General features: G+C 40.1%; 1 protein-coding gene across 2 annotated transcripts in view; it reads left to right on the forward strand.

The window, feature by feature from the left end:
• Positions 1–25,087, forward strand: part of MYO10 (myosin X) — a 159,558-nt gene that overhangs the window by 120,768 nt on the left and 13,703 nt on the right. For both annotated transcript variants that reach the window (XM_061346703.1, XM_061346704.1), the window contains 12 exons: positions 7,715–7,839; positions 8,000–8,114; positions 10,427–10,533; positions 11,461–11,670; positions 11,970–12,009; positions 12,444–13,346; positions 14,591–14,714; positions 15,947–16,190; positions 18,473–18,568; positions 21,756–21,849; positions 22,633–22,688; positions 24,667–24,809. In XM_061346703.1, coding sequence (XP_061202687.1) covers positions 7,715–7,839; positions 8,000–8,114; positions 10,427–10,533; positions 11,461–11,670; positions 11,970–12,009; positions 12,444–13,346; positions 14,591–14,714; positions 15,947–16,190; positions 18,473–18,568; positions 21,756–21,849; positions 22,633–22,688; positions 24,667–24,809 — 2,257 coding nt within the window. The remainder of the gene's footprint in view (positions 1–7,714; positions 7,840–7,999; positions 8,115–10,426; positions 10,534–11,460; positions 11,671–11,969; positions 12,010–12,443; positions 13,347–14,590; positions 14,715–15,946; positions 16,191–18,472; positions 18,569–21,755; positions 21,850–22,632; positions 22,689–24,666; positions 24,810–25,087) is intronic.

A 25,087-nucleotide genomic window follows, 5' to 3' on the forward strand; every position in this document is an offset into this window, starting at 1 on the left:
CCTGTCAATAAACTGTCAAATAACAAAAAACTTCATGAAAGTGTGGATGAAAAGCCTGGCGTGGAGCATTGAAAGCACAGTGGAAAAATAAAATAAAATAAGCAAATAAAATAAAAATAAGGGTGAGGTCTCAGTCCACATAAGTTATTTGGTGTAGCTGCTGATGTGGACAGTCAGGGTTTCGCCATTTGCAGCCTCAGCAGACATGGAGTGATGGAGCGGTGTGTGTGGTGGTTGACCATTGTAATGAGCAGTGGTGATGGTGTTGGCTGTCTTGACACGGGGTTGGTAAAGAAGGACAGCTGTCCTTGCAATTAGTACCTCAAAGCATGTTTCTTCATGGTATGTCTGTGGCTATCAGGCAGCTTGATTGATTTTCTTCAGGAGAAGCCTGCTTACCAGTCACAATGTGGGGAGAATGAGGCCAGATTGGGGGTTAGTCTCTAGGGACTGGAGGCTTTAGTGAGAATGACCTCAAATGAAATGGCAACAGATTACTCATAGATGGAGAGTGAGGCTCCATGAAAAGTTCCAGCTGGGGTGCGTGCTGTGAGTTGCACCTTCTGTCAGCTTGCTGAGGCCCTGCCAGAGCAGCTTCAAACCTTAAATCTCTTTCCCAAATGCTTTTAATTGTCTGTTTCACATGGATGGTCCTGCAATGGCTCTTCTAGGACAAACAGTCTGTGGGACTTGCTATGCATTTCAATGGGCTTCCTGAATAATGTATTCAAGCAACAAGAGCTAACTTCAGCTGAAGGTTTAGGCAGTCATACAGATAGCTCTGAACACAACCTTAGAAAACTTAAATACAGTGTTCAAGCCTGTGCCTTTAACAATCCACTCCTATTCCATGAAGTTTTAAGTGTGTGTCAGAAATAATATTGTCATTTTGAGGGGGTAGCGTTCCTCTGGGCTGAGAGAGGTAGACAAATTCTGTCTGCCTTAGAAGAAATTCTGTATACCTTTAGAAAGGAAGGCTCACAAAGTGGTTGTGTATTTGTTCAGAGGTAGCATTTTGTCCATACAAACCAAACAAGATTACTCTGAAATGGAAGAGTACTGTGACAGTAACTAATAAATGTAGGTGGTGAGTTTATTGATCATTGTTGACAAAAACTTGAAATCACAGCAAGCCCATTAGAATCATTTCAGCTCTCTTCTCCAACCATGAAGCTAAGTTCCAACTCTTATGTTTGCTATATTTAGACAAGCAGGACCAGAAATATGACTACAGCATCTTTGTATATGGAAGTAACTCAGCAGCGCCTTGACCTAGTTGAAACCTTTAAACACTAGTGCAAATGGTCAGCGTGGTAATGTATTGCTTCATTGTTCTTAAACGGAATCCTGTCTTAAAAATATCCTTGAGATGCCCTTGCTTGTAAAGTAAGCTGGGTGACAGACTGAATATAAGTACAAAAGCATTTTCGCATTCATTTATAGAGTCTCCTCCTTTGACTGTTCTGGTACAGTAGAAGAACTCTAAAATTACAGTGTTCCTTCTATACAGTGTTATTTTTAGCACAGGCAACTCTTAACCTGTGGCATGAGAGTGGCTAGTTCTGAAGTCTGTCTCTTATCTGCAGTACTCAGTGCTGTGAGTCACACAGGTCAGGTGCAGTAGCTGGAGTTGAAGAGAAGATCAGCTAATCGTGTAAGTGCTTGCTATTGTCAAATGCAGTACTTTCACGTTCAGACCTGTACAGATCGTGTAAAAGAGCTGCATACCATTACTGAGTTTGCAGTGAAATCTGTCCTGGAGTTTGCAGCAGAATTTCTTGAGGCACAAGCATTTTTGCAGTATAGCCATGCTACGTTTCTAGCAAGTTACACCAACAACATTAGTAATTCCTGAAGTTTTTTTCAATGGGATTTTTGAGCGAGTGTGTGGATAAAGGCCAGCAGAATTTTGGACATGCAAACATGTTATGTATGTTTATCTAAGTATTCCTTGACTTGCCAGTGCTATGCAGTAGAAATACCAAATAAACTTTTCAAGTCTACCACGTTCTTGGGTTTTATTCTCCTATACTCTTAGGGTGTTTGTTGTGGACGCATGTACTCTGGGACAGTAAGGGAACGTCTTCAAAAACAAAGCAGGCATCAAACTTGCGTATGTTTTGACCTGAGCCTGTTCCAGTTACAGCTAGCTGCGTGCTGGAGAAAACCATAGAGGGTTTCTTACCTTGAAATGCTCTTAGGTCAGCGGGACCTGGATGCTCCAGGTCCTTGGGCAAGATGCACATGGGTTTTAATGCTCCTTGTGCTGGAAGCGCAGCAGTTCTGAAGTTGAGTAAGACAATACCATCAACGTTTACAATGCAAGCAACCATGAAGAAATGATGTGTAGAAGAGTGGAAGAGTAGGGGGTAAAATGGTTTGCTGGGGGAAGGAGGGTAACCAACATGGCACTGCAGCTGAAGTCTCTGGATTTGACAAGGAGGTTACCCTGCCCATCCTGGCTTTACAGCATGTTCTCCTAGTGTAGGTGCAGGCATTTCACTTCTACTTCTTTCAGGTTACTGGCTCAAATCCTCAGCACAAGTAAAGGCTGCCAAGCAGTATGTATGGGTAAGGATCGCTAAACATGGTGTAGTTTAAAAAAGGCAAACAATGAGCATGCAAGAAGTTTTGTATCAGTTCAGCTGGTTATATATTAGAAGTTAATTTATTCACACTTTTCAGAGTGTCTGGGAGGAAAGCCTGGCATTGGTTTTGGCTTGTGGAACTGGTGACTGAGATCAGAAGACCACAGGAAATGTTTCAGAAAGACCTGGCTTAACAAGTCCCCCTGTTTCTGAAGAAATACCAGGATTATTTTGGATGTGAAAAAAGTTCAAAACCCACTGTAAAAAGCAGAGGAAGATTGACCTCTTTCATTTCTGCCTGTTTCGCCAGGGTAAAATTGCCAAGACTTCATTTTAGGAGGAAAAGAGAAGATTTAAAAAACTAAGACACTGAGAAAACTTACTGGGTTTTAAATAAAAAAAATTACTTTTTCACATCCTCTTACCTAGTTTTCATCTTTTCTTTCTCTGTACCTGTCTTCTACAAAACACTTTTCGTAAGACAGGAAAGCCAGCACTTTTAGTGTTTAGCAAAGCTAACATAGTCCTTCTCAAGTTCTCAAAGAGAAATCTGTAAACAAGGGACTTGGGGTGTTTTTCTTTCTTTTTCTCCCCAACCAGTCTCCCTGTGAATTTCCTTCAACCTACCTCAAATAAAATCTGTGAGGCTGCTGTAGTCTGTCATTATTGTGCCTGTACCCTTCTGCAGCAACCAGTAGTTCAGGGAGGAAGAGGGATTTCCACAGCATGTGATGGGGAGAGCAAATGATGCACAGAACAAGAAAATGTTGTGTTCTCTGTGTGTGTTATTCAGATGCTTGGGGTCTCCACTAAGGGTGCTGTTCAGGGAAAAGGGCTGGTGTTTTTTCGAACCTCAGTCAGACTGTAATCTAAGGAACTATTTCATCATGAAGATTATAAGTAGATGTTAGTTGTCTGTCCTAATGGCTGCTTCTTACTGTGATTTCAGGCAGCAGCTTTGCCCTTTAGGATGCTCACAACAAATCAGAGCAACCATTTACTATCTTTAGGAGCCGAAGTCTTGCCAGCATTATGGTCTTGGCTTCAGTGCTGTCTGGTGGAAATTTAGTGGAGACTCTTGGATTCAGGAAATGATAAATTACAAGTTGTGCTATGAAGGAGTGCATTACAAAAAACTGCCTTTATAAAGTAGAAGAGGCCTGACTTGTAGCTATTAATTTTATGTTGATATTGCTCAGTGCCCAAACGTGTCTGTGACCCATGTGATTGTAGCTGGTGCCTGGCCATTTTGTGTGTCGGAGTGGTTTACTGATGCCATTCCTTGATAAAAGTGAAATATATATGGAAAATGGTAGTTGATCTGAAGTTGGTAGTGTGTCTTAGACAATTTTGGCATCCCTCAGTTGACTTCCTTTTCTGTTGCCTTCTCTTTTATAAATTTGATGATGCTTTGGAGGAGTCTTACTTTTAGCACTTAATTCAGATTTTTACTCTGTAAGACACCCTTTTTTACAATCAGTTATGGTTCTTTTGTCTACCTGAAATTTTGCTACATAATACAATTTCTTTCCAAGTGTTCATTTGTGAAACGAGTCCAGTTTTCACAGCAACATTGGTAAAAATTCGGCAGACCCCAGAGGTGAGTCCTGTCCTGTGTTACGTCAGTGTAAATCCAACAGTTAGCTTGCTTACCACAGTAAATCTGAAGGAGCACCAGTAAAGAGACGAGACTGAGCACTGGCTGCAAAAGTAATCCTTTGCATGGGGATTTTGCACTATTGCAAGGTGAACTCCTTAGTGCTGCTCTGAGCATCATTCAGGTGGAGAAGCTTGTCACTCTGTGTTATAAGTGTCTGCAGTTTAATAGTGGGATTTATACAACATTTGCACTCTGGGTCAATAAATGCACATGCAGTTGATTTTTTTAAGTGTGAGGAGTCCTGCTGACTGGACATTATCCCTGCCTGCAAGTGTTTATACCATTGTGCATGAAATCCTCTTCATCCACAGATTAATGTATCACCAAGTTATAATGTGGATACACTGGATGCTGTGGCGTTATGCACAGGACTACATTTGTTACTTCTTTGGTTGTTTTCATTAGGCATGGAAAACTTTGGATGCATTTTAGTGTTTAGGGTTTGAGTTCCCTCTGTGACTGTCTGCAGCTCTCCTCCTTGCTGAGGAATTTGCTGAAATGGCTTGGTCAAAAACCCTCAAACGAAGAAGGAGGTATCTTCTAATACTCAGTATTGAAAAGTGTAAGAGATGACTGTGGCACATCTGTTGCTACCACCCCTAGTTTTTTCAAGGCAGCCAGACTTGTTGCAGATGTAATTCCAGTGATATGCCATGGCAGGATTTGACCCTCCAATTTAGAAGCCTCATGTGTCTGTAATTAGAAATAGCTAATGTAAAGTGGAAGAGTAGGCTTATATAATTAAACTTGCAATGGTATTTATGTTGCCCTGCTTTGATGACCACGTTAACATCTCTTACAGCGTTTTATGCTTCTCTTTAAACATATAGATATCTGAAGGTAGGTGATTGTATGTCAGTCCCAGCTGCTGGTGACAGAGCAGGGCTGCATTTCACTTTCATAGCTGCAGGAAACAGGTTGTGAAAATGTTGGTGCAGTTTCTGAGACTCAAGACAGGGATGGAAAGAGAAAGGTTTTTTTCCTTTTTAAAAAGTAGCAGGAGATTTCAAGCCAGCTGTGGGGGCTGGCTTTTGACTTTTTAAGTGGCTGGGGTTGGCAAGAACAGGATTAGGTGATGCAGCAGCCATCTGGCTCTCAAAGTGCAGGGTGTTCCCTTGTGAGAGACACTTCCATCACATCACCAGAGTTTTGCTTGGCTTTGGTGGATCCTCACTTCCATCCATGTGTTTGCTTCCCCACTGCAACACACAAAAAACCCTGTTTTGTTTAAAAGTCTCATGAAGAACATCACCTTTTGAGCCTGGGTGGGTAGAAGGACTAAAGCAGGTGTAGTGTCGAACAAAAAAAGACGCATTGACCTGTGTCTGCTAGTGGCAAGCATGAGCCTTGGCTTGCACAGGCAAAAAGTAAGTGTTTTTCCTTGTGATTTGTGCTTCCATCTGTTCGTTACTTCTCTTTCTTGTTGACATCATCAACCACCTGAAAAGAAGCAGGCTGGCAGGTGAGTGTGTGGACAGACATTCAAAGGGTGGCTTTGTGGCTGCCATGGGGTGGGCATGTATGGAAAACACTGTTGTTAATACTCAACAGTATCAATACCTTTGTTGTAAGCATTCAATAAAATGCAAAGCTTTTGTACAAATGCAAGGTCCTGCACCGGGGTTGGGGCAATCCGAGGCACAGCTACAGGCTGGGCAGAGACTGAATTGAGAGCAGCCCTGAGATGGACTTGGGGTGTTGATTGACGAGAAGCTCAACATGACCCAGTAATGTACACTTACAGCCCAGAAAGGCAATCTTATGCTGGGCTGCATTAAAAGGAGCATGGCCAGCAGGTCGAGAGACGTGATTCTCCTCCTCTACTCCACTCTGGTGAGACCCCACCTGCAGTACTGCATTCATCTCTGGAGTCCTCAGTGCAGGAAAGATGTGGACCTATTGGAGAGGGTCCAGAGGAGGGCCATGAAGATGATCAGAAGGATGGAGCATTCCTCCTATGAGGAAAGGTTGAGAATGTTGGGCTTGTTCAGCCTGGATAAATAAAGGCTCTGGGGAGACATTATTTTGGCCTTTCAATACTTAAAGGGGGACCTATGAGGAAGCTGGGGAAAGAATTTTAGCGGGTCCTGTTGTGACAGGATGAGGGGTGGTGGTTTTAAACTGAAAAAGGGGAGATTCAGGCTGGATGCAAGGAAAAAATTTTTTTACAATGGCACAGGTTGCCCAGAGAGGTGGTGGATGCACCATCCCTGGAGACATTCAAGGCCAGACTGGATGTGGTTCTGGGCAACCTGATCTCATTGAAGATGTCCCTGTTCATTGCAAGGGGGCTGGACTAGATGACCTTTCAAGGTCCCTTCCAACCCAAACAATTCTATTACTTTGATTCTAAAGCCAGTTAATAAATATCAAGAGAGCCCTCTTATTTGCAGTTGCTCAGGGCTTGATTTTGTTGCCGTTTCTATCAGCTGTATCCATGAGATTCCACCTTCTGAACTTCTTCTTGCAAAATACTAAGCACTGTACTCCAGCCCTGCAAATGCCTCTGCAGGAGGGTCAGCTGGTGCGTTAAAGTGGATGATTATGCTGATAAATTAAATGGTGCAATTACATGTGGTGTTATTTCACTCTTGGGATAGCTGGCATTTTACAAGGCAGCAGTTAGCACTACCTTGAGTAGCTCTGTGTGTCTGTGGCTGGTTTACCTTAAACGTGGTGAAAGTACGAGTGACTTGGGGGATTCTGAAGTGGGACAAGAGGATTCCTGAGGCTCCAAAGGGCAGGAACATACTGATCAGTATTCACAGGTTTTTCGTGACTTAAGTGGCTATGGGGTTATCTGCTTTCTAAATGAAAAATGATGCTGAAAGAACTGCATGCAAAATAAGGGAAACTTATTTCAGATAAGCAGATTTTTTCTTTTTTCCATTTACAGCTGAAAACATTTCTGCTGTTCAGAATAGCAACAAGTAGAAGCTCTTTGAAATAAAGCTTATTCGAGATTTGGCATCCTTGTCCATAGGAGATGAATTGTCACTACACTAAAAATGAAATCTTTTCTGCGCTTCTGGGTTAGGCTTTTTCTGAAATTGTACCACACCACTGTATTTGTGTGTCTTCAACATTTGGGATCACCTACAGGGACTGTAAATTCAGTTGCTGAAGAAACAAAAAGTCAAGTTTGCCTTGTTAGCTGTGTGTGCTGCTTTCTGTCTGTTATTCCTTCACAGCAATGGCCTGCAAATACACATGGAATGGAAAGTATGAGCTGATCAGATTAAATTACTGTAAATGTTGTGGTTGTGGAAATGATACTGTGTAATTACCCCTTTAATTCCTTCCTGTAGATACATTTTTATATGCTCAGAATTGCTAAAGCCTTTAACTGTGTAGCCAGTTTTTAGCCTTTGTGCATTTCAGATTCATGTAATCTGCCCTTTGTTTATTTCCCCTGACATGTGTAACCATTGCTATTAAACCTTTGTTTTGAACCTTTTCATTATAGATGCCAGACCAGTTTGATCAGACAGTGGTGCTCAACCAGCTGCGTTATTCTGGGATGTTGGAGACAGTCAGGATTCGGAGGGCTGGTTTCCCGGTCCGGAGGCCCTTTCAGGACTTCTATAAAAGGTACTCACAGTGACTTGTGCACTTCAGATGAAAGTCACAGGTACCAAATCAGTGTTCCCATGTTGGGGAACAAAGTGAAAATCTAATAAGAAAAAGAAATAATCTGCCATAGATAGAACTTATCTCCTAAATGAAGTAATAAGTGTTTTGGGGTTCACAGGTATAAAGTCCTCATGAGAAACTTAACTCTGCCCGAAGATGTAACTGAGAAATGTGCTGTCCTACTTCGTCTGTATGACAACACAAGCACTGAATGGCAGCTTGGAAAAAATAAGGTAAAATAATCTGGCTGTGCATAATGTGGGGCTGGTGCTTTTACAAACCTGAGGGGACAGGTTTTATACTGCACAGCTGCAGAGGACCTACTGGACAACCCAGACTTTACTCACAACTTCCTCCCATCCCTTAGTTCCTCCCCAAAATAAATAATTTTTATTAAAATAATGGTATTTTAATTTGAAAAATGAAACAATCCAGGTGTATTTTCAAGCTTGTTTTGCAAGTTTGATTTTAGACAACAGCTGTGTGCAGACTTTCCCTCCTTGTGAATTCGTGCTTTCGGACTTGCATGATGTGAAAGCATGTTGTACTCAGGAGAAGATTCCCTATTGCATGATCTGAGATTTCCTAAATATTAAAAATGCATGGTGCAAAGAACTAGAGAGTGCGTTACAAATCATCATTGCCAAGGATCATTCCCCAGGCCTCTGCAGGTGGCTTTCTCGTCTCTTTTTTTTTCCCCTGGGTAACTCCTTTGGTGCTCCCAGGTCTTCTGTAGTGGAGAGAGGATAAAACCCAGATCCAGAAATAGTTTGCTGAATTATGTGTTACACTTGAAGTTTTCTTGTCAATTGTTAGAATTGTAGGAGAAAAAAACAACCCTAACCTCTCATTACCATAAGGTAGCAGTAATATTTTGTAAAATCTGATTGATTTCTATGTGAAGTGGCCTTCCTCCTCATCCTCATCTCCCCACACCTGCATCATTTGGAGGGTTTCCTCCATTCTTCTTCACACTAGAGGGAAAGCTGATTTGTTTTAAAGTTATTGTAAGAGATAGAATCTGAAATATGCTAATGTCAATTGAAGTCATATTTCATCCCATTTTTGTAGACAATGGCATACAAATAATACAGTGATAACATTTGGCTGCAGAGCTAGGCTGTGCTTCCCATTATACTTCCAGATGTAGTGCATTAATGGTATTTATGCATGGATCCTGAGCAGTGCTTTGGCATCTTAGGGACATATATTTATCGGAATCTGAAGTTGTTTTAACCAGCTCATCAGGACCTCGGCAGGAGCCAGAGCTCTGTTATAACTCCCCTTCCTGGGGCCTGGGCTCCTCCTCCTCTGGAGCTGCCTGTACATTTGTAAGAGTCTTCATAAACAGCTTATTGTAGAAGAGAACAAGAGGGCATTGGTTTCAGACCAAACATGGGATGATGGGGCACTATCCTGCCCACATTATTTTTAAAGGGGGATTTACAACATCGTGATGATTTAGCTTCAGTGTGATTTATTTATTTATTTTTTTTCCTTTCCCCTTGTCTTTTACATCTCAAGCTGCAGTGCACCTGCTCTGGAAAGCCTGGGCTCAACACGGGCTTAACATCCTTTTTTTGTTCAGGAAATAGCTGAATGCCTTTCTGAAGCAGAATTTTGTTGTGGTTTTAAAGCCAGTGTGTGCAGAGCATGGAAGGATTGCCCACTGAGTGAAAGAAAAGGCTTTGTCCACAAGTAAAAAACTTGATCTAAAAAGAGCTGCTCAGTGCAACTTGTATCTTGGAATTCTGAGACTTCCTGTGGGCCTTTTTACATTCCTTAGTATTAGGTGATTTGTGGTAAAATGTAGTTACTTTTGAGCTGCATTTGAAACTCACAAGTGTGCCTCTCCTCAGGTACGCTGCTGCTTTGGCTTTGATAGTGGGCTTTTTTTTTCCCCAAACACAGAGGAAAAACCTACCTTTTTTTCTACTTGAACACCTTAAAAAGTCCAGGGTTTGGGTGGGTTTTTTGTTGTTGTTTGGTGCTTTTTGGATTTTTGGTTTTTGGTTGGTTGTTTTGGGTTTTTTCACAGCAAGGAAAAGCTCAAAACACTTTCAGGAAGCATTCCTGCTTTTGGATGTTTTTGCAGCCCTCCTCCCTTAGCAGACCTCTACTGTTGACACACTTTCCTCAGTGTGGTGATGATACCACAGTGTAAAACACCTAAAGTATCGGATGGTATTTCTGCCTCTCAACTCAGGAAGTTTAAGCTAAGTTCTACAAGTTCTTTGGCCTGTGTTACTCTTTGGTGGGAAAAGGCTGTTGAATGAATTATGTCGCTTTTGGAAAAACCTTGCTCCTAATTAAAATTCACTTTAATCAGGCTCTTTCCACTGAAATCCAAAGTTAGAGCGTCATCTGCAGGTATTTTCTTCTAAGAGGAATACACTTTGGCTTTCAGTTCTCTGTTGAGGAAATGGTATGTTTGTCTCTGGATTCAAACTTTAGGCTTGCAGCTTGGGCTGACATTGGCAGCACCTGCTGTTCTTTATATACAATGCTTTTTGCAGTTTGTTAAGCCAGAAGTTTTCTCATGTAGGTGTTTCTCCGGGAGTCCTTGGAACACAAGTTGGAGAAACAGAGAGAGGTGGAAGTCACCAAGGCAGCAATGGTTATCCGAGCGCACATCTTAGGTTATGCAGCCCGGTAAGTGGCTAGATAAGAATATGAATAAACAGGCTTTGAAATAAATGGGTGGAGTGTCATGGAGCTAAATCCTTCTGGTGCAATACTTAACTTTTTCTAGGGACCAAGCACCCAAATCCTGTAATTGACTTTGAAAATAGCAGCTGGTATCTTTGTCAGACCCATGAATAAAACACAGTGGAGTTTGAATAGGTCAGCCGGTATCCGTATAATTGTATCGTGGCATTAGATCCCTGGTAGGAACCCTGAATGGGTGGCACCTAATTGGGTTGCCCCAAGTCACCAGCTGAGATTTTGATTAATCGTTGCTTCAGCATGGTCAGAAAAGAGTTTGGGTCTTCAAGAACTATGACATGAGGTAACTGATGTTTCACTTGTTTACCTGGCTTCATGCGTTATGTATTAGGTGGAATTGCTCATCCCATATGTTTATTTCTCTGCTTTTTCTGCAGATCAGTTGAGGACAGTTTAAGGAAACTTGTTTGCACAATGAGTTCATTTCTTTTCATGTGTATATTAGTCCTGTCCTTATATTCTCCAGTATGTTACTTAAAAACTATATTGCTTCTTTTTAATGACAGAGCTATCCTGCAGCTTATTGTTTTTATAGTTGTGGGATGACTATCTCTGTATATTCTTTCTCCACATGGGTGCACACACACAGAGCTGTCCTTTTAGCATCTCCTTGTCAGGGGCATAAGAATATGTAAGGCAGGTGTAATGTGCATTTACTTAATGACATAGAAATGAAAGAATCTCTTCTCAAAGGGAGGGGAATGCGAAGGAGAATGGGGAAACCATCACAGAACTAGAACTAATAAATTGTTTTACTATTATGGGCTCATTATTGCAAATCACCATGGCAAAACTTCTTGCCAGTGCTCATTAGTTCCTTGTTTCCTTAGAAATCTGATATTTTTCTCCCAGGAAGCGGTATAGAAAGGTTCTCTACTGTGCGGTTGTGATACAGAAGAACTACAGAGCATTCAGTGGCAGGAAAAAGTTCCTGTGCCTGAAGAAAGCAGCCATAATCCTCCAGAAGCAGCGGCGAGGCCAGCTTGCTCGACGTGTTTACAGGGAGCGACTAGAGGAGAAGCAGAAACAAGAGGAGGAAAGAAGAAAAGAGGAGGAAGAAAGGTGCAGTATGCTATCTTTCATCACCCTCCTGTCTGTGCCATACCAGGTTTTTGTCTGAATAGCCTTTACTTCAGGTTGTTATCAAGTGATTTTGGAAACCCTTGCATCATGTGCTAAAAGATGCCCGTGGCTGTCATGATAGTTTCATATTCACAAACATATTCTTAGTGACCTTATTTTTGGCTGTCTTTTCCATATGGCAGATGGTCTTTGCAAACTGAGCTATTGCCCTAGCAAAGGTGTGTGATGAGCTTATGTTGAGCTTGATTTACTAACTTCTTTTCTTCCCTCACTTTTAGGGAAAGACAAAGGCAAGAAGCAGAGCGTCTTGCCCAGCAGGTAAATTATATTCTTTATGCTTTCAGCCATTCTGTTTGAGTATCTCAACCCAGCCATTAAGAAACTAAAAGGCATCTGTGGCATTTAAACTAAACTTATTACAGGAGTTGGCAGATAAAGCAAAAGGAAACTTGATACAGTTGTTTGCATGGAAATTTCTTTCACCTCATGCTTCATTTAATTTCTGGCAAAGACTGAACTTTCTGCACGTACTTGAGCCTTCCCATATCTGTGAGCAAATGTAATCATGCTTTAGTTTTAATTCTTTTTTGCTTTTGATGTAGGGATAAGGATCCTTTCAAATGGAACAGCATGGGGGGAGCATAGTGCTTTTGAAATAAATAAGTGTAAAAAAAAGGAATCTTGCATTGAAGTGCTTTATTTTAAGGGTTTTTTCTTTTTCTTTTTTTTCATTTATTTTATTTTGAATGCAGGCTGAAGAAGAGAGAAAGAAGCAGGAACTGGCCGCCATTCAGAAAGCCCAGAAGGAGGCAGAGCTGAAGCAAGAAGTAGAGAAGCAGAAAGAAAGCAGGCAGGTGGAAGAAATCCTTCGGCTGGAAAAAGAAATTGAAGACCTGCAGCGTGTGAAGAAGCAGCAGGAGCTGTCCTTGACAGAGGCTTCATTACAGAGGCTGCAGCAGCTTCGAGATGAGGAGCTCCGGCGGCTTGAGGACGAAGCATGTCGAGCAGCCCAGGAGTTCCTGGAATCCCTGAACTTTGATGAGATTGATGAATGTGTCCGAAACATTGAGAGGTCTCTCTCTGTGGGCGGTGGGTATCCTGCTGAGCTGACTGAACAGACTGGAAATGCCTGCAGTGAAAAACCCAATTTTAACTTCAGCCAGCCATATCCTGAGGAGGAGGTAGATGAGGGCTTTGAAGCTGATGATGATGCATTTAAGGATTCGCCCAACCCAAGTGAGCATGGCCATTCTGATCAAAGGACCAGTGGCATCAGAACAAGCGATGACTCCTCAGAAGAGGATCCCTATATGAATGATACCGTGGTGCCAACAATTCCTGCTGCTAGCAACGCCATGCTTATACCTCCTGCCCATGATACAGTCAGTCTCCACAACTCTTCAAGTGGTGAATCCACATATTGCATGCCAGAAAATGTATCATGTAGACCCCCAAATTCTGTGGAACTTACCTCTCCCGATGGAGACTATGATTACGACCAAGACGATTATGAAGATGGTGCTATTACTTCTGGTAGCAGTGTGACCTTCTCTAATTCACACAGTAGCCAGTGGTCACCAGATTACCGGTACTCAGTTGGGACGTACAATAGCTCTGGAGCATACCGGTTTAGCTCCGAAGGAGCTCAGTCTTCTGTAAGTATCCTGTTTTTATTATCTAGTAATTGATGTGTGCTTCCTGATTTCCTTTTTTTCTCACTGTGCAGCATTAGATTCACTGTAGCTGTTGTTACAAATGTCTGCATTGTGCAGTTTGACTTGCTTAGGCTGTGTATGGATGTAGTTGTCTGTTGCCATCTAGATGCCACTGGGGTGAGTGCATTAGAGTTAGAAGCGGCTCAGATGGTGCTTGCAGTACTAAGCTTATGCAAGGATATGGTTCTATGTGTTTTAATGCAGAATTTCACATTATTTGGTGAGGAGCTCAGTACATGGCCTTGGACATAGTTCATAAGCAAAATTCTTCTCTGTGTGTATTTGGAGTTAAGGTACCAGGTGGGGAATTGATTTCAGGAAGTAAAAACCAGATTCTGTTACGCATGCAAGTTGCTAAAGTATGAGGGATTAAAGTGCTTACAGAAGTCCCTGAAATGCCAGATGTATTTCAAGATTACTTGGAGAGTAAGTTTCACATGATGACAAATGTTACAATTATTCAGGCAAACTGAGAAGCTGGTTTTCAGTGTTGTTACTGAGTAGTATACTATGGGATTTACTCCTGCAAATGTTTTTTGGAATAATATAATTTTCCCTGTTACTCACAGAATACTTCTGTGAGACTGGTTGGGAAAGTAAAAAACTATTTCAGCAACACCAACTTACTTAGAAGGAAAACATTTACACAAATATATATACAGTTGATGTACTGAAAACCAGTCATCAAAGAGCCATCCTGGTCATTGAGATAAGTTGACAGTTCTTGCCTGAGACAAAACCACTTTTAGCTGTCTCTGTTGAGGACTCCTTCCTGTTGCACAGCTCTGCATGTGTTTGATACAGAACAGAAATTCTGGTTATTTGGGGTGAGGGTGGAGGAAAGCTACTACTGCAGCTTGTGGAACATGTTTGTTTTTCAAGACTTTTCTAAACTGTTACTCACAGCACATCAGTGATAGAGGGAGGTTGCACAGGGTAGCATAACTTGGCCATGCTCTTGCAAGGGGATAACTTTTCTGAGCAGTTACAAAGCTGGTTTATAGATTTGTTACATGAAATTAGGGCTAGTGTATAATCAGTTCAAGCTGCACCTTACTATGATGTACTTCTTCGTTAGGTGGGCAAAAAGCAGTGAGGAGTCATGCCCTTCCAAGACTCCTAAACCAGTTTTATCAAACCCTACCCTGAGAGATCATTTCACATTTATTTCCTCTTTTCTCTAGTTTGAAGATAGTGAAGAAGACTTTGACTCCAGGTTTGATACAGATGATGAACTTTCCTACCGGAGGGATTCAGTCTACAGCTGTGTCAGCCTGCCCTACTTTCACAGCTTTCTGTACATGAAAGGTACTGGGTGAATCAGAATTCAGTAAATATACAAAATAACCAGAAATCTTTATTATACCTTGAACTCCAATTCCTGTATTTTCTTATTTTTCAAAGGAGGGTGGAAAAGTAACTTAAATTTGAGCTGTTCTTAAATTAAGTTGCAGTGGCTTACATCTAGCAGTGTTTGTCCCCTTTGCAAAGGAACATCAACACTTTGGGCTGCCTCTGTTTCATTTTACATCTTTGCTGACTCGTAAGCAATTGAAAATCCAGTATAAATAGAACAAAATAACCCATGAAGTCAAGTTGTGCCAAACTTTGAGGAAAACTAATTCCTGCTCCCAAAACCCCATAACATAGGCAGCATTCTGCATCGCAGGCCAGTTTTACTGACCTCAGTTGACTTTCATTTTGGACCTGAAAGACACAAGAAAGGGTGTGTGTGGCAAAGGGGCATGAGAAACTGAAAGCATATACATAGGAGCTCTCTGGTTAAGATTCTTGGTCTTACCTTCTGATGATTGATAGTAAATTGCCATTTAGATGAATCTTTGGTACCCATCACTGTAGTATAACTTATTTTCCTGGAATAGGAACAGTGATGAATGTGGGCACAGCTATGTTTGTGTGAAAAATAATGCAGGCATCACTAGCAGGGCTTTTACTTTCCGACATAGCAGTTGTAGAATGACAGTAGTATATTGGCTTGGTTATGGGTTTGGTGGCTGTGATGTAGCTACAGTGCAAAGTGTATAGCCACAACTGAGCTCACCTTAGTGTATTTCCTACTCTTAAGTGTAGCTTTTTCAGGTTTTGTGGGTTTCAGTTGAATGTTGTTACCCCCAAATAACCTGGAGAGAGGACAGAGTTTAACACTAAATTTTTCTTAGATTGTCGGTGAGATACATTGAAAACAGCATTAAAGATCTGATTCTCAAGTGCAGTAAGACTTTTTAATAATTTGTTATTTATATGTATGTTATGTATAAGTATATATAATTATACAGATGCTCCATACATGTTTTTGTAATGTAGAGACTTACTGTAATCTGTAAGGTAGACAGCAGTATTGGTGGCCTCAAGGATATGCAAAAGTAAAATCTTTGGTTTTGTGGCTTATAGCAGAGACTCAGTTTAAGTGTAGCATCGTTGGTCAGCATCTTCCAGCGTTAGTTTGGTCACCGCTTCTGTTTTACATTATAATTGTTTCTCTTACCTAGGTATAAACCCACATCTGTCTCTCTTGCCAGGTGGCTTAATAAACACATGGAAGCGACGCTGGTGTGTCCTGAAAGATGAGACCTTCCTGTGGTTTCGTTCCAAGCAGGAAGCACTTAAGCAGGGTTGGCTTCACAAAAAGGGGGGTGGATCATCTACACTTTCCAGAAGGAACTGGAAGAAACGATGGTTTGTTCTCAGGCAGTCCAGGTTGATGTACTTCGAAAATGACAGTGAGGAAAAGCTAAAGGGTGCCATGGATATCCGAACAGCCAAGTAGGTTTATATGGGTTTTTGTATGTTAGGCATAGTTCCTCTTAAATACTTCCTGAGTCTTAATCTGGGAAGATGTTTAGTGCCTGCCTTCAAATTGTGTGAATGCGAGCAAAAAAGTGTGTGTGATGAAGTTACTGAAAGCAAGTGTTGTCCTTACTTGGCTCTCTCTTTCGTCCCCAGAGTGCTCAGAGCTAAGCCAGTGCCAAATACTTCAGAAAACTGCTGCTATAATGAACCTGTCTATGCTTTCTCCCAGACTAGAGGCCCTACTTAATCTGTAATGATTCCCAAGGCAATTTGGGGCATGTTGCCAAGTCCATAGCTGCAGGCAAACCTAGAATGAAGAGGGTGGAATTAATAGGCCCTGAATACATTTAAGTTAGTGCTGGTCAAAGCTGTATCTTCTGTATGCATTTATCTTTTTTTTTTTTTTTGCATTTGAAATAATTGTGGTAGTGTTAGAAAAGTCTTTAAAATGTGTATATTAATTTTTAAAAAATTACTAAACCTAACAGTAATTTATGTCTGGTAAGGTAAGTAACTAAAGCTCCTTGTACCTTAAAAATCTATGCTTCCTGAAAAAAGGTTTTCTAAGGGATGGTATTTTTTCCTTCTAAACAGTCAGTGTGCTTTATGAACTTTCTATCATCCAACCAAATTTGAAAATTAGAGTGTGCTAACACTGGTAGTCTCATTTCTGTGTAAAGCATGCCTGAGCTTTCTTCAAAGGAAGAGAAAAATAGCAGTGGCTGTAGCACTTCATTCCACTCTGCTTCTTGTAATCTGCACCTATCCTTTTTATTTTGTTAATTTAACCGAGTACTTGAATTAAATTGAAAGCTTACATTAATCTTTTGTTTGGAGGTCCTGGCTTGAGCTTGATTTCAAGCAGGGCAAAGCAAATAGCTTCAGTGAGTATCCTGACTTGCTCTTGTAGAACCAGTGGGCTGTTGACCGTCAGGCAAATCTCTGAATAGACACTGAAGTTCCTACCGCTCTGTCTCATGTACCATAGCATGTATCTAGCATAGCTTTCTAATATGTTTAAACTTTTTTTTTTTGTTGTTGTCACCACATTGTTTCATTGACTGTGCTCTACTGAAGTTCATTGCTGAATGTACCTTTTAAAATTGTCAAAGGTTGTTGAACCTAACTGGAACTGTAGGTTCAATCAGTGACTATTTGTGTATAAAACAGCTAAAAGAAAGGGTACTTGTATTTAAAGAGCTACATGTTATGAGAAATAAGCAATAGCTTTTGTATGTAACTTTAATATTCACTGAGTGCATTCCTAACACATTGTCTGACTTACATATTTCACCATGCCACATTAGGGACCCTGTGCAAATTAAATAAATCTTAGGCTGATTCATTTAAAACACAAAACAGGGAAGGATTATGTTGGACAATGCTCAACATAGGAAGGGACGGAAACCAAATTAAAGAAAACAGAATTATAGGTTTTTGTTTAAATACCAGATAAATTGTTCTAATGAGCCTGATAAGCAGAACTTGCATATATTGTTTATAGGATAGAGATGTAAGATAATGGTATAGCTGATAAGGAAGTATGGCTAGTTAAGGAAATAATAAGCTTCAGACAAATACAGTGAAATAGCAAGAAAGAAAACAAGCTGATCTCTTAAGCTTCAGGAAAACCTGATGTAATACTTCAAATATTCCTTAAAAATCTTGTGCTTTGTGGTTCATGGATATTTAATATACCAATACTTAGATGTCCAAACTACACATCAGAAAGATGTACTTTTTCAGCAGGTGAGTGTTCAGCTTTTTCTGGAAGCTATCTTTGGAATTGTCTTTATGCTGACTCAAAAACCACACAGAATCACTAATCCAGGTTTTGTTTGCCTTTTGCTTTTAATCTTCAAGAGCTTTCTTTTTAGCACTCCAAAAATTACTTGGGTGTGTAGCCAGTTGAGAAATATGTCCATTTCTCAACTCAGTCATCCTTGCCTCTCTTGAGGTTTGATAGTGCCTTTTCTTTAAAGGCATTATCTCCTGTTAAAACAGTAACAGAGTAGTCAGCTTGGAATAGTGACAGTAATCATAGAATATTTGTACAGAAATGGGCAGAAAACACAGCTACAGTTTGGTGAATTAATACTGTCTGATAAACCGCATTGTGAGCCTTGCACATGAACCTGCTTAAGGCTGACTGCTGTTATTTTAAGTGTCAGTGGTTTGTGAGCCTCTTGGCAGAACAGAATTTTCCAGACATTGACAACCTGTAATGCTTGATCTTTGCACTTTCTTTTTTTCAGAGAGATTGTTGATAATACAGGAAAAGAAAATGGTATTGATCTAATAATGGGTGATAGGACCTACCACTTAATTGCTGAGTCTCCTGAGGATGCAAGGTATGAAATCTCTGTGCCTGTCTGACTTGTGCTTGTCGTTCATTTGTACACTGTCACAAAACATTCAGGCTGAGTTAAGCACATTGCATTTAACACTTTTGAAAGGCCTGCTAAGAAAAAAATCCCGTGACAGAATATTAGTGGGGAGAGTTAGACTGCCAGTGACAATTTTCCCAAAATTTGGCTGTTATCCATTTATTACTAGCAACTTTCTGAAACACAGTATGTCTGTAAAGAGGAAACCGTCAGCCATTGATGCTCGTCTTGTACGTTATCCTGCAGTCTTTAGCTGCATAGATTAAATCAGTATTCAGGATCCTGCAATCTATCTGAAATAAAGTGCTGTTCTTCAGCAGATAAAAATTGTAATGGGGTGATTGGATTTTATGGTGAAATTCGTGAATAAGAACAGCATGCAAGAGTTTTTCCCTTTCTGCTTATTTAAAAAGGGTCTTACCTTTCTTGCTAAAGGATTCATATCAAACTGCAGGGGGAGCCTGGCAGGTGAGAAGCAAGCCTGACTTGTCAGATCAGTTTTAGTGCATTCTTAAAAGAAAATCCTACACTACAGTTCATGCAAGTTAATAATATGCTTGCCCATAAAAATCAGGAATTTGAATAAAGTGAACTTAGTAATCAAAGCTTATTACCCACTGCCTTTCTGCCCCTAGGCCAGAACACAGAATGCATATGTCAACATCACTTGAGCTACTTTTTTGTGAAGCCTTGAAAGTTGCTTGGTATTCTGTTCTTTTTAAAGGTACAATACCTACCTGTATCACAAGACCCCAAGTATAAATTTAGCAACGCTTACAGTGCAGAATCATTCTTCATTTTTTAGACATTCTTAAAATTACCCTTGAAACAAGTTATGACCTTTCCAGCAGTTCATGTTAACATTCTTGTGAGATTTGAGTTTATTTTAAAATGAAGGCCTAGCTGAAGTCTTTTTTATTAGGCTTGTGTACCTGCCCTAGGGACCAATGAGAAATTATCAGCATAAAGACTTGTCTGTTGTCATGCATCTCTTTCATTTTTTTCTTAAACACGGAGGAGGAGTGTATTTACCAGTGTATTTCATATTTCTTTTTTCTCAGTCATCCCAAAAGTTTTTGATGAGGGAGGTGTGTAAGGATTTGCAAATGCTCTTAAGTCAAAGTCTTGTTAGTGTTTGGCATTATTTAAAGTAAAGTACACAATTATTGGATTGTGGTGGTTCTGGATCTACTGTTGAAAAAAAGTATTTTGTACATGGGCTAAATCATGATTTGAGGTTGCTTTTTGCTCAGATTAAGGGAAAAACCAAGAGAAACATAACCCACACACACCCTCCCAAAAGAGGAATTACTCTTTTGATCATGGAAATCTATTTGAGAAGTAATGCTTCAGTGGGCAGCCATTACTGAGAGTTTATTCCCTTCAAACCCCTAGTCTGTTTTTTTCCCTGTTCTTGGGTTCCGGAACTCAGCTGAAAGACAAAGGAGTCCCTGAGATGGAAGAAAGCAAAAGGAGAGTCAGATCTGCCTTTGTCTTTTGCCAAGTACAATGATTAATTCTTTTTCATTGTTTACACAAAAAGACATGAAATTATGAAAACTCTGAATTGTTCTTTAAAATACAATAATAAATTTTTACTAAATGAAGTCTTTCTCTGTTTTTAAATAGAAGATTGACATTAAAGTACATTTGCAGTGCCTGAGTGCAAAGAAAAGAAAGCTGAATTTAATTTGTGGGAAATTTTTGGTAGTTGACATTTAGTTTTGTTCAGCTTCTCTGTAGATGACCCTTCCCTCATTTTTGAAGGGTTTTCAATGACTTTGTCTTATATCCAGCAAAGTAAGTGCTAAGCATAACCTCACTGTGGTTACCTCTGAGTTTTAACAAAAGAATCAGAACTAAATATGTTTTCATCTTCTTTATTGTCAGTCATTATAAATCTTTGGTTTTCTTCATATGCCTTGGATTGTTTCTAATGAAAGCATAAGCTGTTAGGATTTAGGATATGGCAATGATGGTGCTGTCTGACAGACTTACACAGGTTTTATCAAGCTCTTTTGTCAGTTTGGTTCCTAGATTATCTACAGTATGGGGAACAGTTGGCTTCTGAATGCTGGAGTTGAGGCAGCATTTTAGTGTTCTAGGTATAAATTTTATGACTATAAGCAACTGCAGAAAAGAAAGCTTTAAATTTAAATCCGGTAGTTTTGCATTTGTTTCCTCATCCTGGTGGTGGTGGAGGAGCCTCTGCAGGAAAGTGAGTAGTCTGTTTTAAAGGCTGGGCTTTTCAGCCCTTTGAAAACTTGCCCCCAGGTGGTTTTCATTAGAATGGCAAATTCCTATCTCAAAGAATGGCATTCAGGAACCTGCCAAACAGGCCAAGCTCTGCCCTCAGATTTCAGTGGGATTGCTTAGAGCAGTTGAGCTTTATCATATATAAGTGCCAGAAGGGCAGAGATTTCCCAGAAGCAGAAGGTGTGGTTGGAATTAAATCCTGCAATTGCTGCTCAGCACTAGGGGCTGAGTACTGGAAATCTCTCTGCCACTTTTCCTGTTATGGGTGTACACAAGGCCACTGGAGTGGCACACATTAGCTCTGGTTCAACTCCACTGTTCCTTCCAGTAGCTGGATTTTCCAGTGTTCCATAAGGAACAAAAAAAATGTAGACGTATTTGCTTGGGGGTTTTATTCTTTCCCCCTCTCAGACAACTTCATGGACTTGCGTGTGGAAGTATCATTGTAAGAAACTAATAACCAGCCGCGCTATCAGTGCAGCAGAATTTATGATCTGAAGTTTGGGTTTCCCATTAAAGGCTTTGTGTGTATCTAGAAATGTATTCTTTTTTTCCAGATGAAATATATGGAATGTGTTACAAATATTCTCTAAGCACTCAGATATTTTGGTGTGCTTACTGCCAGTTTTTCAGAGACGCCACTTTTTGTAGAAGGTTTTTGTCTTGAGGAAGAAGGGTATGACATGAACTTGGATGGGAGATCTGGAGGGGCTTGCCTGAACCCTGTATTACCTGAACTGACATAAAGCCTTGCTGCTTTTCTGCATGTTGACAAAAAGGAATCTTAAGCAATTTCAAAAACCTGAAGAACCTGCTAGAACTCTGCAGAACAAAGGTGACAGAAGATTTGTTCAGGAGCATCGTTTTACTTACACTGCTGCCTTTCTTTCCACAGCCAATGGTTTAGCGTACTGAGTCAAGTTCACGCGTCCACAGAGCAAGAGATCCGAGAGATGCATGATGAGCAGGCAAATCCACAGAATGCTGTGGTAAGTCTAAATCTGAAGAACTTTTCAGAGCAAATAGTTTAAGAAAACAGGGGCACTGTGGTGGCCACAGCTTCTGAGAGTCACAGCGTAGGATTCCTTACATGTGGTCATAGCTGTTGACACTGGGTAGAGGCTCCATACCCTTGGTCCTGTAGATATATGCAAGAAGAGAGTGTGACTTCTGATTTCTTACCCATCATTCACCTTGATGAAAAATTAGTATTATTTTAGGGGTGGTTTTTTTATGGTCCAGCTCCCTACCAAAACAGAGTTTGTGCTTGAGTTTGAAGTCTTGCAAAGTTACAGTTAATGAGTAAAATAAAAACCCAAGAGTTGAAAATCTGAGATTTCTCTGGTCCTGCATATAAAGTGCATTTATCATTCTGTACGACATACACTGGGAATAAGTGGAATACATTTGGAACCTAATTATCAAGCAAGGGGAAATAAAAACTTCTGCTTAATGGCTTCAGAAGTTTGTTCTGAGGGGATGCCATTTACATTGGGATGGTACTTCTAGGTGAAACATTCAAACAGGTTTGGAAGCACAGAAAAGTAAGAGCAGTTTTTGAGCTGCTTTCAGCTTAACTAGAGATAATGTTTTACTGGAATTATTTATCTGAGTCTCTTAGTTTTACCCTTAGCAGTTTTAATGATTAAGAGAAATTGATACCTAAATCTGCATTTCATTCAGCTGCTGCTCCCTTCACCCATCTCTGAGAAGAGTACTGTGAGTAATGTAATAAGAAATGTCTTCCTTCTTTTCTGACTGGGTGTTTATAGGGTACGCTTGACGTAGGACTGATTGATTCTGTCTGTGCTGCTGACAATCCAGATAGGTAAGTCAGAATCATGCCTTGTGACTTTCTTTTTCCCCTTTCTCTAGTCAAAATTGGATGCTTTATAATTCAATCTCTATATTCTACTAACCAACCATACATTAAAGTCATTCATTATTGATTCCCTTTTCATAGTACTAAACACCACATGTTAAAACATAGAATAGGAATCATAGAATCATAGACTGGTTTGGGTTGGGAGGGACTTTAAAGATCATCTAGTTCCAATCCCACTACCATGGTTGCTCAAAGCTCCATCCAGACTGGCCTCGAACACTGCCAGGGATCAAGCCAGAGCTTCTTTGGGCAACCTGTGCTGGTGCCTCACTATCCTCATAGTGTGAAGAATTTTTTTTCTAATATCTAATCTAAATTTGGGGCTTCGCTGACTTCCATGACACTGCTTTGTAAATGAGCTGTTCAGTTAACTAAAATGATCCAAAAATGAAAGGTTAAATATTTCTTTCATTTATACAGGTAATGCTCCTGGAAAAAAAGCAGCTTATTTTTGAGTTCTTTAGCAATTCAGTAGTCAGAAAAGTTCATGTAAACATTTTTCTGTTCATCTTCTTATGCAAGAATGTTGTATTCTATAGTAATGAGAATTATATCCCAGAATAAAAATGTCTTGTAACAAAGAAGACAATGCAGCATAAAAAATAACCGTCAGGATAGTCTTAGTTCTTGAACTAGCCACAGTGTTTTGGGGATAAAAAGTAATCTGGATTCAGTCAATGACTGTACATATAAGGTTACTGGCTGTGAGGTGCTGTTTGTACGGTAGGAGTTCATTCCTGTCTCCTCATTGCACATGTGTGAAACAGCTGAGTTTAAGTTACTGGTTTGTCCTTGGCCTCAACGCCACAAGTGACAGTGATTATAAGATGAGGTTTCCTAAACAATAAAACACAAATGTCCAGAGCTTTCAAAATTTTAAGTTGGAATGGCATTTCTCCTGTAAGCATTTTTCACACAGATTCTTTTTCTTGGGTTGGGTTTGGTGGGTTGTTTGTTGGTTTTTTTTAGTTCTCTGAATCTAAATCACCGATGGAAGGTTTTTCAACTAGGAAACTAATCTGATACAGATTATTTTTATCTTGACACATATAACCCACTAGTGAAAGCTCAAAGGAGAGATGCTGAGCAAAGAGCCCTGTAAACCTGTGTTCAGAATGAATCCCAAGAACAGGGCTTCTGTAATTTTCCTAAACTGAGAAGAAGGAGAAGGGAGCCTGAAAGGTTGGCTTTCGTTGGTCATAATCTCCTAATAGTTTGATCTACCCTTGTTTACACCTTTGAGCATGGGGTAGCCTGGACTGCATCATTCCCATTTTCTACATCTCACAGGTCTAGAAATCTGTGTTTTCCAAGATGAAAAAAACTAATGGTAAAGGGTTAAAGCAAGTGTTTGTAGGCTGAAGAACCTGCCTGTCTAATCCAGAGAGCCATCAGCACAGCTCACTTGGGCTAGTTCTTCATGCTTCAGTGAATCCTGGTGTAGGATTGGGTAAAAGCCAGACTCATTAAAAATAGATTATACTCTTTGTAAATTGTAGTTTGTTTTAGCTAATGTAGCTACTGAAGCAGATACTCTAAATAGGCCTGAGCCTGAATTAGAGTTCTGATTCACATACAAAGCTGATTAAAGTTTGGAGGGTTTTCTCACCATAGATTTATTTTGAGATACAACAAGTTGAAACTTAGTGTAAACTTTCCCACCATTCAAAGCCCTGGCATTTTGGTGTGAATCCAACATAATTGGGTCTTTTCAAATGCCTTTTACTTTTTATTTTTACTTTTTATTTTATTTATTTTTTTTTAGGTTTAGTGGTGTTGAAATAAATGCTTTAGAGGTGGATGGATTTTATCTGAATAGAAAATGTAGACAATAGACAGTATTTATGGTTATGATGAGTGAGGTATAAACAGCATGTATGTTGATTGTAAAGGCCTTTTCAATCTTCTTTTACTTTCACAGACCAAATTCATTTGTGATCATCACTGCTAATCGTGTTCTTCACTGTAATGCTGACACTCCTGAAGAGATGCATCACTGGATAACCCTGCTCCAAAGGTCAAAGGGGGACACTAGAGTGGAGGGACAAGAATTCATCGTGAGGGGTAAGAACAGAGTGGGGCAGTAACAAAGTAAATAACATCTATTAAGTTTCAAAGAGATTGTTCCCACAATACAATCTGGATAATGTGCCAGCACAGGAGTGTTGGAGCCTCATCTCCACGTATGGTGTTTACTCACAAATTAATATAGCTGAAATTATACTCCTGTTGTGCCATGTAAGAAAACACTGTAATGATGACAAAAACGTTTTTCTAGGTTGAGAAAAGATTATTTTTTTTTAGTAAAACTTTTAGCAACCTAATTTTATGCTCTGTTTTAA

This window comes from Neopsephotus bourkii, unplaced genomic scaffold (genome assembly GCF_033783945.1).
Source record: "Neopsephotus bourkii isolate Nb327-2 ecotype Australia unplaced genomic scaffold, CSIRO-AGI_Nbou_v1 NB_272, whole genome shotgun sequence".
NCBI lineage: Eukaryota > Metazoa > Chordata > Aves > Psittaciformes > Psittacidae > Neopsephotus > Neopsephotus bourkii.